The sequence below is a fragment of the Varanus komodoensis genome, unplaced genomic scaffold, assembly GCF_004798865.1.
Source record: "Varanus komodoensis strain SLA01 unplaced genomic scaffold, ASM479886v1 scaffold13_3, whole genome shotgun sequence".
Lineage (NCBI taxonomy): Eukaryota > Metazoa > Chordata > Lepidosauria > Squamata > Varanidae > Varanus > Varanus komodoensis.
This window is the reverse complement of record NW_025335409.1, coordinates 6423524-6440378: the sequence shown is the minus strand read 5'-3', so window position 1 is coordinate 6440378 and position 16855 is coordinate 6423524. Positions and strand designations below refer to the sequence as shown.

At 42.3% G+C, this 16855-nt stretch overlaps 1 protein-coding gene across 6 annotated transcripts in view; it reads left to right on the top strand.

Moving 5' to 3' along the window:
* The window catches only part of GRAMD4 (GRAM domain containing 4), a 95225-nt gene that overhangs the window by 67735 nt on the left and 10635 nt on the right, over nucleotides 1-16855 (top strand). For 5 of the 6 annotated variants that reach the window (XR_006414026.1, XM_044423511.1, XM_044423513.1 and 2 more), the window contains 8 exons: nucleotides 3104-3195; nucleotides 3638-3729; nucleotides 7843-7891; nucleotides 9415-9486; nucleotides 12211-12254; nucleotides 12372-12481; nucleotides 14457-14611; nucleotides 16286-16303. Coding sequence is in view for 5 of the 6 variants with exons in the window: in XM_044423511.1 (XP_044279446.1) it covers nucleotides 3104-3195; nucleotides 3638-3729; nucleotides 7843-7891; nucleotides 9415-9486; nucleotides 12211-12254; nucleotides 12372-12481; nucleotides 14457-14611; nucleotides 16286-16303 (632 nt within the window). In the remaining variant the exon portion in view is untranslated. The remainder of the gene's footprint in view (nucleotides 1-3103; nucleotides 3196-3637; nucleotides 3730-7842; nucleotides 7892-9414; nucleotides 9487-12210; nucleotides 12255-12371; nucleotides 12482-14456; nucleotides 14612-16285; nucleotides 16304-16855) is intronic. The other variant, XM_044423510.1, reaches the window with a different exon arrangement.

Below are 16855 nucleotides of genomic sequence, written 5' to 3'. Positions count from 1 at the left end.
TTATTACAAGATAGAGAATACTTGGCTCAACAACACTGCAAGTGAAAAGGATCTTGGAATTGTTGTAGATCACAAGCTGAAGATGAGTCAACAATGTGATATGGCTGCAAAAAGGGCAAATGCTATTTTAGGTTGTATAAATAGAAGTATCATTTCCAAATCCCATGAAGTACTAGTCCCCCTTTACAAAGCACTGGTTAGGCTTCATCTGGTGTACTGTGTCCAGTTCTGGGCACCACAGTTTAAGAGAGATGAAGACAAGTTGGAAGGGTTCAGAGCAGGGCAACAAGGATGATCCAGGCACTGTAAACAAAGCCCTGTGAGGAGAGATGGAACGAACTGAGCATGTTTAACCTCAAGAAGAGAAGGCCAGGGAGAGATATGATAGCACTCTACAAAGTACTTGAAAGACTGTCACAGAAAGAAATGACAGCATCTCTTCCCAATTGTCCCAGAGTGCAGGACATGGAACAATAGGCTCAAGTTACAGAGAGCCAGATTCTGGTGAGGTATCAGGAAAATTTTCCTGTCAGAGCTGTATGACAGTGGGACCAATAACATAGGGAGGTTGTGGGCTCTCTCAACAAGAGGTATTCAAGATGCAACTGGACAGCTGTCTGATGGCTTGATGGCCTTCTTGACCCCTTCCAACCCTACTGTTTTGTGATTCTGTAGACCCAGTACAATCTAGGTCTATGAACCATGCTTTTGCCTGACTTGTAAATAGCTATTAAACTGCAATTTCATTGGAAAATATAGTTTAATAAATGCTGATAGAAAGGCTGACGCCAGACATGCCAGGGAATGAGAGCAGGAGAGATGTCTGGCCTGATAACGATTATGTACTGCTCTGAGATTTTGACATATAAACCCAGTTACAGGCAGAGACTGTGCAGCTTAATTCTCAGGTTGCTTTTAAAATAAACAGAAAATACTGAGACATTTCTTCCTAAATGTCTCTTCACTATAGTCTCTTTCTTTGCTTTAGTCACTTATTTCACAGAAGCCGAGAAAGAAGTGGTAGTCCATTTTTCTCTTTTCTCCTCTTCTTACTATATTACATAAAGTGCTGATCTTCCAAGTGATGAGATTCCAGAGGCCATTTTGGGCTCATGCATATCCCTGGAGCTGAGATTAGTGACTCATCACAGAGTACTCTGCAAGAGAAGCAGAGAGCGTGATGTTTGTACACTTTACTCTTCCTGTTTCTATGTAATATGCAGACCAGGACTCAGTTTAATTTCTGAACCTGCCAATCAAGTAATTAAGTAATGTGTCCAACCCTGTCAATGTAAGGAAAAGAAATGGTAAAAGCAATTCTTCAATTTTTTCCTTAAACAAAAATCTAAAGCATATTGGAGTCTTGGGGAAACCAGGACTGTAATTTAATCACAACTTTTAAAATACAGTAACGATTGGTAATGACATAAATATCACTCAGGCTCCCATGAAAGTAATCTAGTGCAATACAGAAGCTAATTAGAAGCTGAGAGAATACATTTTCAGTGAAGTGACCTTTCTAACTGGGTTGGCTCTGAAGCATGAATACTCCTACATTATTAACTTTTTTAATGAAGAAAGGCTTGTGCATGAGAATGGGTTCTCTAGGTGTGGAACAGAAAAGCCTCAATAGGCTTTCGGAGCCCAGCATGTATTCAGGATGATTACACTTCACTGCTGAATTCATTCTGGTTTTATAGGCAATAGTTCTCATCATCAGCACCCTGGATTAGTTATGCAGATCATGGAGAGTAACCAGTGTGTTAGTGCTATCAATGTTGCATCGGTGTAAACAAATGTTATCACATTGTCATTAGCATTTGCTAAGCAAAGGGAAAAAGTCATTTGCCACGAAAGTTGGGTGGTGTGATGAATTTCCGGGATAAATCATTTGCTTTTTGCCTTTTCATGCCAAGCGCTAATGATGTTGTCTTAGTGCTGTTTTATGCCAGCGCAGCATCATTAGCTCTAGCACTGTAGCAGGATTAGATAGTGTCCTATATGTTTGTCTTTTTTTGGCTACAGGACTAGAAGTTGCTTAATGTTTATTCCACACTGTTTGAACCCCCACACCAAGGCATCTCACATCCCAAGCGATGCAAGGATGCAGGCTTTGCTCCTATTCATTCTCTTCCTTTGTTTGCAAGCCTTGTAATGTGGCTGAATGGTCCAGGATGCGTTCCACACCTCTTCCGATCTCTTGAACCATACTTTGTTTTGCTAAGGCTCTCTTATACTGAGGCTTGACCCCCTTCAAGATGCAATGTAAGGACATATATATTAATATATGCTTATATGTCACTTGAAACAGCAGTATTTGCATATGTGCAAAGAAGCAAAACGCCAGTGACAGAATAGCACTGACAAAGTCCTTGTCTCACCAACAACACAACATTCCCAGTGAAGGCTGCTTGCAGATTTCTTTGCTGGTGACTAATGATAAGTCAAAGGGCACGACTATTTGTGTGAATTATCTTAGTTTCCTTCAGGGTCATGCCTAAATAGAGAGGGCAGGAAAATATATAACAGAAGAGATGAACCTCTTTCAGCTGAATTCAGTTCAAATCAGAGAACCTTCAGAGGCTACATTCCAGTAGTGGATTGGCTGAAGGCAAAGGGGGCAGTGCCAAAATCCTAACAGTAACTAAGCCTTCATTGAGGCATAACAACTATTTAGAATGGGGGTGGAGGAAATGTCCAAAAGCCGGGAAATCGCTGGATAATTGGCAGTAGGAGGAAACAAGGTGTTGGTATGGTGTAGCAGTTAGCATTTGGACTGGGACTCTGGAGGCATGGGTTCTAGTCCCCACTCGGGCAGGAAGCTTATTGATTGACTTTGGGACAGTAACAGGGTGATTGTGAGGATAAAATGGAAAGAGTGACCATGTAAGCTCCCTCAACACTTATGTGAATTTTCTTAATGGCTTTGATAGGTCTGTTCTACATAGAAGCCAAATGAAGAGATACTGACAATTTAGACTTAATGTCTTGGGTGGGGTGGGGACGCGCACGGTGTGCCTTTCAAGTTTAAAAGTTGTGGTTTTGCATCCTTTAAAGCCCTGCTAAATGTCTGAACTATATATCAATTTTTTCTTTTACCTAGAGAGAGGTGCCAAACCTGTCACAAACTTTGTGAAGAATCTTTCTGCCTTATCAGACTGGTATTCTATCTACACATCTGCTATTGCCTTTATTGTAAGTTGCCTGTCCTCCATCATGTGAAAAGACATGTAGTATGATTTTGTTCACTGTGGAAGAAACCATTACAGAAAACATTCACAACTAAAATAAAAAGGGTTGACAGGGAACATGGCTTCTCAGGTGCAGGATTGGAATGATTTTCTGCCCTCAGAGCTGGAAATCTGAACAATCCTCTAGACATTAGAACTATAAGATTACTCTGTTGATAGATGGTTTGCTCATTAAAGCCACAATCCCATACATGCAGTTACTTGGGAATATACCCCATTGACTAACAATGTGACTTCCGAGTAAGAGTCCAGAACCGCAGGGGAACAGGCAGTAGCAGATTAATATCCACCATTGTTCATATGCTCAGAGATTCCTTTTTGCATTGCTGTTGTATTGAAATATTGAGTACTTGTTTTGTAATGTTTGTTTCTTCTTTCGTCTGTAGATCTACATGAATGCAGTATGGCATGGCTGGGCCATTCCTATGTTCTTATTTTTAGCAATTTTGAGGTTATCCCTAAATTACCTCATAGCCAGGTAACCATTCTGCTTTACAATATCCTGAGTTTGTAACTTGGTTTCTTATGTTCCTTACCTTAAATATAGGAAACTTGTCTGAATATAGGACATTTTCATTATTTTGTCTTTAACAGACATTTCATTTCCCATCTCCCTGTTTAAAAGAGTCAATTATTTACTTAGATTTAAAAAAAATGATTCTAGGAAGGGCTCTTTTGGGATGCTAAGGATCCAGAAATTAAGATAAACTAAAAGGCACTTTGCTTTCCATTTTATGTATTTATTTAGACTGTTTCTATGACAGCAGGCCTTTAAGGCTGCTGGCAATAAGCAAAATAGAATCTAGATATTTAGAATTCATTTCAAAAAGGCTTTGGAGATGGGGTGGCAATTTGACATTATTGCACACCAACCTTCAATGGGCTATGCAAAAGTGGCCTTCCCAAATCTGATCCTCTCCCTTTCCCTGGCTCTCCCCCTTTTTCCTGACCCCTAGTCATTTGGTTGTTCTTGGCTTTTGTGCATCACCACACACACACACACACACACATACACACACACACACACACACACACACACACACAGGTTGACATGCCTTTCCTATGAGTTACTGGCAGCAAGAGTGACTTGCTTTGGACTAAAATAAACCGCTGTCATTGGTATTCTGGTCTGTGGTCCCACCCCCAGTGGAATGTGGTTTCCAAGACCTTCTCCAAAGTTGAGTTTGGGCCTCAGGCTGAGCATGATTCAACATCCCTGGCTTAGATCCTGCTCCTGCCCGTGTAGCTGTTTGCACTGCTACCCTGTGAAGGGCAGAGTTGCCCTCCCTCCCTTGGAGGTGGGCTGTTCAGGGACAGATAGTACCAAGACCTGGGGTGTGGAGCATCTTTTCACATGGACAGATGGATGGTTTGCTGTGCGTGGCTGTTTCCAGTGACTGGAGGGACAATGATGTGAAATGCCCATTCCCCACCCTTTAGACACTGCCACTGTCCTAACCATTTTGATTGGGTAGCATAATACACCAGGGATTTACTGTTTTGTTTTGGTGCTGGCTTTGGTCCAATATCTCTGATTTTACATCTGGCTGAATCAAGATGCACTGTACAGTCGTCATCCTGATAACCATTTCTCAAACTTCCTTGCAGAGGAAAATCCATTCCATTTCCTCTTTATTTAAAAGGACCACTTTCCTTTTGTATTGGGAAGGGTATTTTTGTGTTCAAGCCTTCTTTCAGACATACCGGGAAGATGAAATTCAGCACAATTGTAATATCCTTTAACTCCCACCATCATCAATCATTGTTCCTAGTGAATTTTCATTGTAAATGTGTTGTTATAAGTAGCTCCTTACTGTGTTCCTTAAACATTATGACTTATTTCTATAAGTATTGTAAAGTCCTTATGCTAATGCTGTTATTATTTATTTATTTAGAGGACTTCTGTGCCACCCCATTTGCCGAAGCCTCGGGGCGGCTCACAATCATAAATAAATAACATAATATAAAACAATATAATTTAGCAGTATAACAGTAAAATTTAAGTTGCTCTGGCCAAAGAATGAAATAAATAAATAAATAATATTAACAATTAAAATAACGTTTGAATAAAAAGGTCTTCGCCTGGCGCCAAAAAACGACGACGGCGCCAGGCAGACCTCTCTGGGGAGCGCATTCAATAGATTGGGTGCCACTGCAGAGAAAGCCCTCCTCCGAGTACTTACCCTCCTAATTTTCTTCACGGAGGGTTCCCGGAGAAGGGCCTCTCCCGCTGATCTCAAGGGGCGGGTGCGCATATATGGACGTAAACGCTCCTTCAGGTAACCAGGACCCAAGCCGTTAAGGGCTTTATAGGTCATAACCAACACCTTGAATTGGACCCGGACTTCAATGGGAAGCCAGTGAAGCTGACGGAGAACTGGAGTCATGTGAACATAACGCCCAGTCCCCGTCAGCAGCCTGGCAGCTCTATTTTGCACCAATTAAAGTATCCGGACTGTCTTCAAGGGCAGCCCCACGTAGAGCACATTACAGAAGTCAAATCGGGAAGTCACCAACGCGTGTGTCACTGTCGCCAGGCAGTCGTACTCCAGGTAGGGGTGCAGGTGATGGATCAGCCGAAGCTGAGAGAAAGCGCTCCTTGCCACTGCTGTCACCTGAGCTTCCAGTGAAAGCTCTGGGTCGAGGAGTACTCCCAAGCTGCGGACCTTGTCCCTAAGAGGGAATGCAACCCCATTCAGGACAAGGTTCAATTCACCTTTCCTGAAGCCCTGTCCGCCAACCAACAGGACCTCCGTCTTGTCTGGATTGAGCTTCAGTTTATTGGCCCTCATCCAGCCCATTACCTCGGCCAGGCACCGGTTCAGCACAGCCAGTGCCTCACCTGGATTGGTGGAGAACGAGAGGTAGAGCTGGGTATCATCAGCGTACTGATGATTCCGCAGCCCACACCTCCTGATGACCTCTCCCAGTGGTTTCATGTAGACGTTAAACAGCAAAGGGGGCAAAATGGATCCCTGCGGTACTCCATGGCATAGCTGCCATGGCGCAGAGCCATAGTCCCCCAGCACCACCTTCTGGAATCGGCCATTGAGATAGGAGCAGAACCACTGCAAAGCAGTGCCTCCGACCCCCACTCCCGCTAGCCTATCCAGAAGGATACCATGGTCGATGGTATCGAAAGCCGCTGAGAGGTCCAGGAGAACCAACAGGGACGCACTCCCCCTGTCCTTCTCCCTGCACAGGTCATCGTACAGGGCAACCAAGGCAGATTCAGTACCGTACCTGGGTCTGAAATGGGCCCAGATAATCAGTTTCATCCAAGAATGCTTGGAGTTGTCCCGCCACCACCCGCTCCAACACCTTGCCCAGAAACGGGATGTTGGCCACTGCTCTATAATTAGCGGCCATCTCTGAATCCAGTGACGCCTTCTTCAGGACCAGTCGGGCTACCGCCTCCTTTAAAGGGGCATTTTTGGAATGAAAGAGCTCAAACTTAGTCAATAAGCATCCACCAATGCACTGGGCTTCTTAGCCTATTTACTGCATTCATTACACAAAAGGGTGTCCATGACTACAGGAGGGCCATGAGGCTCCCCAACTGGCCCAACCTCCAAAGTTGTGTGGCTTCCCCACTTCTGATGTCCCTGGATTAATCCAGGATCTGCAAGGGAGAAACCTGTATATGTAAACCTTGCTGGGACTGGAAAGCCCAGCTGTGCAGGGTTCCCTATCCTATGTGGCCCTACATGGACCATCCTATGTACACGTGGAATTCCTTTTCTGTGATGAGCACATGAAGGGAATTCTTATGGATTCACAACATAAGGGGGGAAAAGGGTAAGTAAAGGGAGACATGATGGAAGTATACAGAATTATACATGCAGTGGAGAAGGTGGAAATGGAGAAAGGTTTCTCCCTTTCCCATAAAACTAGAACCCTGGCGTCATCCCATGAAGCTGATGGGCAGAAGCTTTAGAAAAATGAAAGGAAGTACTTCTATGCACCTCAGATAGTTAAACAGTGGAATGCACTTTCACCGGATGTCGTGAGGGACACCGATTTAGACAGCTTTAAAAGGAGACAGGACAAATTCATGGAGGAGTAGGCAGTCAGTGCCTACTGATCCAGGTGACAATACGCAACCTCCAGTAGCAGAGGCAGTACGGCTGTGTATGCCAGCTGCTGGGGAGCATGGGTAGGAAGGTGCTTGTTGCACTCTTACCTGTGTGTAGGTTTCCTCTGGGCAGCTGCTCGGCCACTTTGTGAAGCAGAACGCCAGGCTAGGTGAGCCCTGGGTCTGATCCAGCAGGTGGTTCTTACGTGCTTATGCTCAGTATGTTCTCATGTATGCTTTTGTATAGCTGATGAAGTGTCTGCTTGATTCATTTCAAGCAGGCGCATTATTTACTTGATTTCCTGCAAAGTCCTGAATATTCACAACTGTAGGATTCTGTAAGGCTGGATGGTATGGTAACTGGGAGTGGATTATGGGAGATATTAAAATAGATCTGGAAAAATGTCTGCTACCCACACAGTTGCCTTTTTAAAGCATTACTTTTATTCGGTTGTTATAGAGCCGTGTGGAAAAGTGAGTCTTTCTGTTTAAAAATATGCATATATTCATTTTTAGAGGATGGAGAATACAGTGGAGTATTGTGCCTGAAGTTTCTGAGCCTATTGTAAGTCCAAGTAATTTTGCGGTGGATTGTTTCATATATTTTCTTTTTGAAAGCATGTTTGTGAATATGTGTTTTTCTTTCTTATTGTTATAATTGATACAATCAGCTTTTATTAACTTAGTAACATTAAATAGCAATATTTTCCAAGTATTGCAAATTGTGAAAAGTATAATCTTTACTTTCTTTATTCCAAACTCTTAACTAACTCTGTAGCCTGTTTTGGATGGACCTGTAAACTAGGGGAGTGCATTAGCCTTTCCACTTTTACTTTTTAACCTAGCAATGCATTGTTAAGACTGAAATTCAGAAGACTGCTCTGGCTCCTGACAATTACCCATACTTGCTCTAGACTATGGTTTCATTTCATGTTCATGGGCCAATGGGCTTCTGTGCCGTCCCTTCTTCTCTAGAATGGTTGTGGAGAAGAGAATGGGTGTTTTTGCTTATGTTTTCAAATAGGCAAGATACACTTGTCTAGCTAGGCTTAAATGTTTGTGTAAGATTGAAGAATACAAGGCAAAATAAGATTATAAGTTCTCCCTACCAGCCCAAACAAATGCTCCTGTAAAACATTCATTTAATTATTTTGTGACGTTTTTATCCCACTCTTTCGGGTGGCACTCAGTGACGTACATGGTTTGGTTTAGCTTAAATCATTTATCTGCCACTCTTCAGTATGTATATTCCTAGAGTGACTCACATTAAGATAACAAGATCAATAGCCATTCAAAACAGGGTAAAACGACTTAAAATGACTGGAACAGAAGGGCAGAGCAAAAAGCAGTTCACATGCTAGCTGAAATGAAATTAGAATAAAAAGGCCTGGGCAAATAAAAAATTCTTTGCTGATGCTGGAGAGGCATCAGTGCAGGCGCCTTTCTAAGATGCAAGCAGAGTCCTGCAACCAGAAGGCAGTCCCCTGTTACCACCAACCTGAGCTCCAAAGAAGGGGCAGACTGCATTCAGCTCCCCTTCCCCTGCTGTAGATTCTTGCCAACATGGCAGACCACTCATTTCAGTGTTTAAGTGGAGAGACTGTAAAGTAGGTGTTTCTGAGCATGTTTGAGCCCTCTTCAGAGGCAGCTTCATGTAGAATACATCTTGGTGATTGAATAGCTGATTGCCTACGGTTTTCTTATAGGCATCACTTTTATTCCTGAATCCATCATGTGAAGTAGACTAGGCTTAGAGAAGGTGACTGGTCCATGATGGCCCAGCAAGTGACCTTCATGTCTGAACAAGAGTTTGGACCCTGAGACTCATGTGCTCCTTGATTTCCTCTCTGGTGTGGCAGGAGGAGAGTGGAAGCTTTTGCTCGCGGTTTAACGGACAGTAGCTTTATACAAATATGGGCAAGATGTGATGAAGCTGGCTTGTTTCTGTAAATCAGAGTTAATATTAATCCTAGCTGGAATACAGCAAATTAAGAGTAGAGTGTTTTTCCTGGGCTGTCCATAAAATGTGAAGGAAATGTCTAATCTGAAAACTCAGTTTCTGATGACAAATGTTTGCTCTTGTTTCAGGAACCTCCAAAGGAAGACCTAACAGTGTCAGAAAAATTCCAGCTTGTTCTGGATGTGGCACAAAAAGCACAGGTATAATATCCCTGCCACCTTCAATTAAGGGATTGCAGGTACGGGGTCTGAGATTGATCTCTGTTGGAAAGCTGCTGTCCGCAAAAGTCTATCCTAGCACTGGGCTAGATGGAAAAATGGTCCAGCTTATTTAAAGACAGCTTCACATGCATCACACTGGATCATTAGGGAGCTGATAATATGTGCCAAGTTGTTGTGAGCCAAGTTTTCCTCCCTTTGCACATTCAAGGCAACAGAATGTTTCTGTGCAAAAGCTCTTTGTTCACCAACGGACACCCAACAACACAACCCTCACAGAATCTATCCCTGTGCATACACAGAGCAGTTTGATGAACCCAGTCTAAGCAACTACTTTTGAGTATGTCTGGACCCGATCCCTTCTGAATGGTCTGTTTGAAAGTGAGCCATTCAGTTCTTTCCGTACATCTCTCCTCTAATTGGCATTTCTCCCTTTCCTGAGGCCACATCATGGGTCAAGAGTCCTATCAGGTTTGTCTGACTCTGAGAGCTCCTCCTCATGCCCAATTCAACAACTGTGCAGCTTGAAGAGAGTGGTCTTGACATAAGTTGCACTTCTGGCATCTCGAGTCTTGAGCCACATGTTCCCCAGCTCCATCCAACTCATCTCCTTACTCCTCTGCCTTGGAATCCAAATTGGAATGACCCACAAGTGCATGCCAAGAACAACCACCACCCTTATTCCCAACACAGTGTTGGTTGGCATTGAAGAGGAGGTTGGAAACTTCCATTTTAGCTTACTATCGGCAGACTAGTGTATCATCTGAACTGTAAAATGTGGTTAATCTTAACTATGAGTAATCAAAGAGTGAGCTTCATAAGCTGTGGTTCACAAGTTGGCTTATTTCTGCAGCCCATAGACAAAATTATCCATAGTTTGGTTTTGGATGACATGGAAGTTTGTTGCTAACAACAACAACAACAACAACAACAACAAGTTCTGAGCATTTCCTTGTGAGCAAGTAGAGTGTGGGGAGGACGCCCTAGGGAGACCCCTTGGGACTAAACTGTGCTGGGGTTCTGTCCAAACCAGCCCAGTAATTAAAATCTCAAATCTTAAAACATAATCTTGTTCAGATTATGCTTGCTTTGTGACTGATAATTGGTGAAACAAGACTCCTCTCTCTCCTGGTTTTATCCATACCCTAATATGGGGATAGGCAACTTGTGACTCTCCAGATGTTTCAGCCTACAACTCCCTTGAACCTTAGCCACCCTAGCCAAGCCTGCCTAGGGAATTATGGGAGTTGTAGGTCAAAATGCATGGAGGGTTGCAATTTCTCCACCTCTGGCCTAATGAATTTATATCCAGAACTGCATATTAATACTAACAGCACAGTTGGTAACTCTGCCCCCACACCTTTGCATTTTCCTATCTCCTGGTTGTTGGAAATGACAGCTCCAGTTCCTTCACTAAGATTATTGCTATCTCCAAGAAAGGACCAGAGGGTTGCAACAAAGGAGAGGACCTTCTCACTGGTGGCCTCGTGATTGGCAGTGATCTGCCTACTTGAGGCCTGTGTGGCACCGACACTGAATTTCTATTTGGCTGGTTAAGACTGGCCTCTTCTCCCAGGTGTTTAATGTCCTATGATTATGATTATACATGTCAGCTGTTTTAACAGGTTCAGCTAAACAGGTTTTAACAGGTTTTGTTTTTTATTGACACTGTTTTAGTTTAAATTGTTTTAAATTTTTGTATAATGAAATATTGTGCTGCATTTTATTGCATCTATATTTCATGCTATATTTTAATTTTATCTCTGTTCAGAGAATGTCAGATGTTGGGCAATACAGAAATGAATTTATTAAGGCATTTTATTTATTTAACATGTATACCCCTTGCATTATCCAAATTGTTTGAAGTTGCTTATATATTGTTCCCAAGTGGTTTCACCTCCATCTAGTCAGTTTAGAGAGCCAAACTTCTATTGTTTTAGCAACAAATGTGTGCCTCAGGTCATCTGGACCATTCTCTAACACGTGCCCTTTTAGACTCACTACCTCCAGGCTTAATCTGTGGCTGCTCAGTTCCAGAGTATCATGCAAGACATTCAACTTAAAACAAAACTCAAAAACCTGAGGGACCTTGGTAGGAAGCAAACTCTGCCCTTGGTGCCTGAGGCCTTTGACTTGCAAATGCATGACTGCCTGATTTACAACATTCCCTGGTGCAGCTCAGAGGCATAAACTGAGCAATTTGGCAGGTAAGAATTATGTATGGTTTTAGGCTGGCCTGGGGGCCATCAGCATTTCTGTGAATTTGGAATATTTTGCACTGAGGTGCACCAGTTTACCCTGTGCGTGTCTGTACATAAGCAGTCATTTTCACTGATACAATGAAACCAATGTTTCAGAAATAAGTTTTCTATGGTTTTTATGCCTGCAACAAAATGTCAAATTATCCCTTGTTTTAAGAGGGTTCTGTAATTTCTTTCTAGGTGCCCTATAGTTAATAGGTCATAAATGTCAAGGAATGAGGGAAAATATAATTGTCTGTTTGTCGTGGCTTTAAAGGTATCATTTCCATGATAAGGATTCTCCACCTTCTCTGGAGTGGTTAAGCTAGAGAAAGACTGGAGCGTTGGTGATGCTTTTAAATGATGTTATGCAGAAAGTGAGCACCCATCAGGACTTCAGTGCGATTTACATTGAGACAACATACATATGCTTATACTCCCTTTCTTTCTGGCTCTCATTTTACAGAACTTGTTTGGCAAAATGTCAGACATACTGGAAAAAATTAAAAAGTAAGTTTGTTTTATATATCTCTTCCTAATAAAGAATGATTTTGCACCTACTTGAAATGTAGGAGAACGAAATGCTGTGGCAGCTAATGTGTCCTGTTCTTTTTCTTCCTTTATCAGCTTGTTTATGTGGGTCCAGCCTGAAGTTACGCAAAAGCTGTACATTGCTTTGTGGGCAGCTTTCATCGCTTCCTGCTGCATTCCATACCGGATCATTGGGCTTTCACTGGGTAAAGCTGAAGCACACTTCTTCACTTTAAAAATTACACATCTGGCTTGAAAAGGAACCTTTTTTTATTATGGGCAACAGGGCTTGCTTCAAAAATGCCTGTACGGTGATAGGCTTGGGTAGAAGATGAGTGAAATTTTCTGTTCCTCCGCTGTGCATGTGGGGAATGTGACAAAGGGAGCCTGTTCTACATGCACGGGCTTGCTCCATGATTTGGAGTTTGGTGTGATGCACCACACACACACACACACACACACACAGAGGGTACAAGGGTGGGTCAACAGCTGTGGCATTGCCTCATCTTCTGCATGATGTGGTCATGTGGAAGGAAAGATTTGCAATGCCACCTAATGATCGCATGTGTGAAGCAGCAATTTCAGGTTGGATAGTGCTGATGGAGCTTTTGTAGCACCACATGCCCCTTCAAATGCCACACATTTCCGGTGCTGTCTTGAGTTGAAAGCTGCAGAATGATAGGTGTGCATACATGAGTAGCAGAGGTGTTTGCCTTCAGAGTTCACTGTGCCTCCAGGCAGCACAGGTTTGAAATCCGATCCAGGGAACCGGCGTGGGGTGGTGGTTCAAGTGGTGGACTGGGGCCCTGGGAAGGCCTAGTCTTCACTTGGCCACAAACTCAATGCATAGCTTTGAGGCGGTCTCTCATGCTCAGCCTCTAACCTGCCTCACAGGGTTGTTGTGAGGATAAAAATAGAACAGAGAAGACTTTGTAAGATGCTTTTTGTTCCTCACAAGAGGAAAAAGGTTAGGCTATTATTGTGCAATTTAATAACAATATCACTGAATCCACATTCAGTGTCACTGAATCCACATTCATGCAGAATTTTTTCAGATTTTTTTTTCCAACCACAGCTTCTTATGTGATCCAAAAGATTGTTCTTAAAAATGCCCCTGGTTTTTGAAGAAGCCCTATTTGGCAGCATGCCATGTGGGAGCTCTGCTGCCCATATGGAAGTTCCTTTAATCTTAGAGAAGGCTATGACAAACTTTTGGATTTTCCCCAATAGCCATCACATCTATTTTTTATTATCTAATTATTGACACAGATGTAGACAGATGTAAAATTTTCCGAAAAGAGTTTAGTTGGGGACATACTACTGGCTATGGTAGAATTGGTTAGTTACAAAGACAGATTGCTTAAATATTGCAAGTTCAATCTGAAGGGGTACTAGAATATAGAAAAAAATTAAAGTGTAGACAACAGTGCAACAAATTTAGAAAAAACCTACAATTGAGTTTGGCCTGTTGAAGACCGGCCAGTGCAGTGCAGTGGTTAATTGTGCTTTGGGTTCTAGTCTCCATTTGGCCATGAAGCTCACTGGAACAGCCACTGACTCAGCTTAACCTACCTCACAGGATTGTTGCGAGGATAAAATGTAGAAGAACCTTGTGAGCCAATTTGAGTCCCTTGCAAGAATAAGAAAGGTGGGATAGAAATGTAATATTTTAAAAAGTTTTGTACGATGGTTTGCGGATGGTTTGTTAAATGAGCTAGCAACACACATTTGCAGCAGTGGAATGGTATGACCACCCGGAGTGGGCTCTGGTGAACAAGCGAATGGGTCCACCGTGTGCATCTTTGCAGCTGTCTGGCACCTTGGCCTGTGTCCAATGCAGAACACCAACGCCAGTGAGCTGTTGTCATCAGAGCCTCTCTTAGCCACCACTGAGCCATGGGTGACTTCGGGCCACTCATCGATGTCAGCCCAACCTGCCTCATAGAGCTGCTGTGAAAGGAATAGAATGGAGAGGGGACAGAGAATGTACACTTCCTTGGGCTCCTTGGAGGAAAGATGTGAGATAAATGAAACATAAAATAACGCCTGCCTTGGTGAGTGGGTAAAACTGGTTGGAGTAGGCAAAGCACTTTGGGACACTGACTGATACGCTGCAATGATTTTAAATGTGTGGTTGCACAACACTTTCCTGATACCATTTTTGTCTTTTTTACTCTGTAGGCCTTTATGCAGGAATCAAATTTTTTCTTATTGACTTCGTCTTCAAACGGTGCCCGAGGTTACGAGCAAAGTATGACACTCCTTATATTATATGGCTAAACTTGCCCACCGATCCTCAGCTCAAAGAAAGGGCTAATGCTACAGTATCAAGAAGGGTAAGGTGCATTCCTGTCTTTTTGTACCTCTGCTGAGCAATATCCATGTGATTTCAGTGACTAGAGCACATAGTGGGAGGACTAGTTATCAAAGCCTTGGATGCAAAGTATACCTTTCTGTAGAACCTGGAAGTTTGACACATTTACCCCCCTCATCCAAAAACCAAAACCCTCAAATGTAGATATTTCATGCTCTTAAAGTAATCAGTTGTGTTGCAGTCTTGGAAGCTGTTAAAGCAGAACAACGTCATTTCTGGAATTGTGTTTGTAGTTTTTAGAAAAATGAAATGTGCTTCCCTTTGAAAGAATTAATAAACCCATTGAATTGTGTAATATGTTATATCTGATCAGAAGCTCATGAAAAGAATTAAAAATAGTGCTCATTTATGAAGTGTAACAGCCTGAATCTGTAGTCCTGGGCTTGTGCTGCCAATGCTTGCATCGGCAAAATTTAGTCACTAGCCTGTGAATAAAGAACACAGCAAAAAGGACTCCTATAGTCTCTAACACTATATGGATCCTCAGTAATCATAACCTGGCCTAGAGACACACCCAACGTTCATCGTAATCACCAATTAGCAGGTTGATACAGCAGAACTCCAAGGCTGCAAACGGCTATCCCATGTATTCTGGCCATAGTATGGGTAAGAGGAAGGCATTAATTTCATTTCCATGTGATGACCAGCCACCATGGGCCTCTACAGTGTGTGCTGGCCACCAATTTGAATATGTGACTCCGGTCACCAGTTGCTAAGTCTTGTGATGTTGTTCAAACATGGATAGGAAAGTTTGTTTGGAGATTAAACAATCCTTGCAGAATTCATGGTCTATTCTAGGATTGTGAGAATATTGTTTAACTTGTGCATAATCTTTGCCAGCTGTGTTCAAATGACAAGACAAGGCCTGGCAACTGCCAGCCATGGCATGCTTATTCAAAATGGCAGCCAGCACATTCCACAGTACTTTGAGGATTAAGAGGCTTGTTGTGATGTGTGAACTCTAGGTCATTAACTGGATTTCCTGTTATCAGAAACCCATAGTTTGCTAACCATAAGGTTGTTTAAAATGGAGTCAGAACAAACATGCTGCTTCCTGCCCATCCTGTCCCACTGAGATAAACAACTCAGTGACAGCCTGTCCCTGGGTTCTTTAATAATGACATCCAAACCCAGAGGTCTGGGTTGTTGGGGGACAAATCACAGTTTGAACCCATGGTTGAGTAGATGTCTCTTTTGAGAGTAAAAGTGTAAAATAATAAAGAGATCCTCTGTAAGATATCTTTGTTCCTCTAAACATCTCTTAAAATACATGCATGTGTTTAAGGAAGAATAATATCTTTTTATTTATCTTTTAATATTTTAGCCATCTTGCTTTAAATAGAGAGGTTTCTAAAAAACATTAACTTGTGAAAGACAGGTCAGGAGCCAGATATGGGAAATTTAGTGAGAAGATTCTAATTTTAATGAACTATAAAGGTGTGCTCCAGCCACTGATACATTTGGGTTTTCTTAAAGATTGCAGTCACTGTGTGTAGTCTCTTGGTATGTGAGAAAGATCTTTGCAACTTCATTCAATTCATGTTTTTATTCTGTATTTGATATAGTTAAATAGATTTTGCTTTTTTCTTTTGTCACTGTCACATTTGTGTTTGTTTGTTTTTTCTTTTCCTGCTAGCTGTCAGGGCATGAAAAGGTACGAATCTTAGCGTGGAACACTTTTTTTCTTGTAATTGGATCATTTGTGTTCATAATGAGCTGACACTTCTTCTGTGTGTGCAAGCCTGTGCATTGAGTTAACTGTTCTTTCTCTCTGTGTTACATGTATTAAATAGCCTTGGTTTGAATTTGAAGTCTCTTGGAGATGTGTGATAAAATGTTGCTCCTGGGAGAATTCCTACTAGCTGATTAATCCTGAATGGTGTACTGTAATATTTCCCAGAGAGTCCTTTGAAATGCTTGCTGAAAAGATATGTTGTTTTAGTTGTCTTTTAGAACATGCAAATGTGGAAGGAGATTTTATCTAAAGCCGGGGAAGGTTGTACCCATCTTAGGTACAACACTGCTGTCCCATAACTGGAAAACCACTCCTCACATGCTTTTTTTTACTTTTTTTCCAGCCATGCCATGCCACGAAATTCAGTAGTGTGGCCAGGGGCTGAAAAAGTGTTCTAAAGTATAACATTGCAGTAGTCTAATAGTATGTTCAGCTGTTCTGCTGCTGGAGAATATTTGTCATATCCTAATT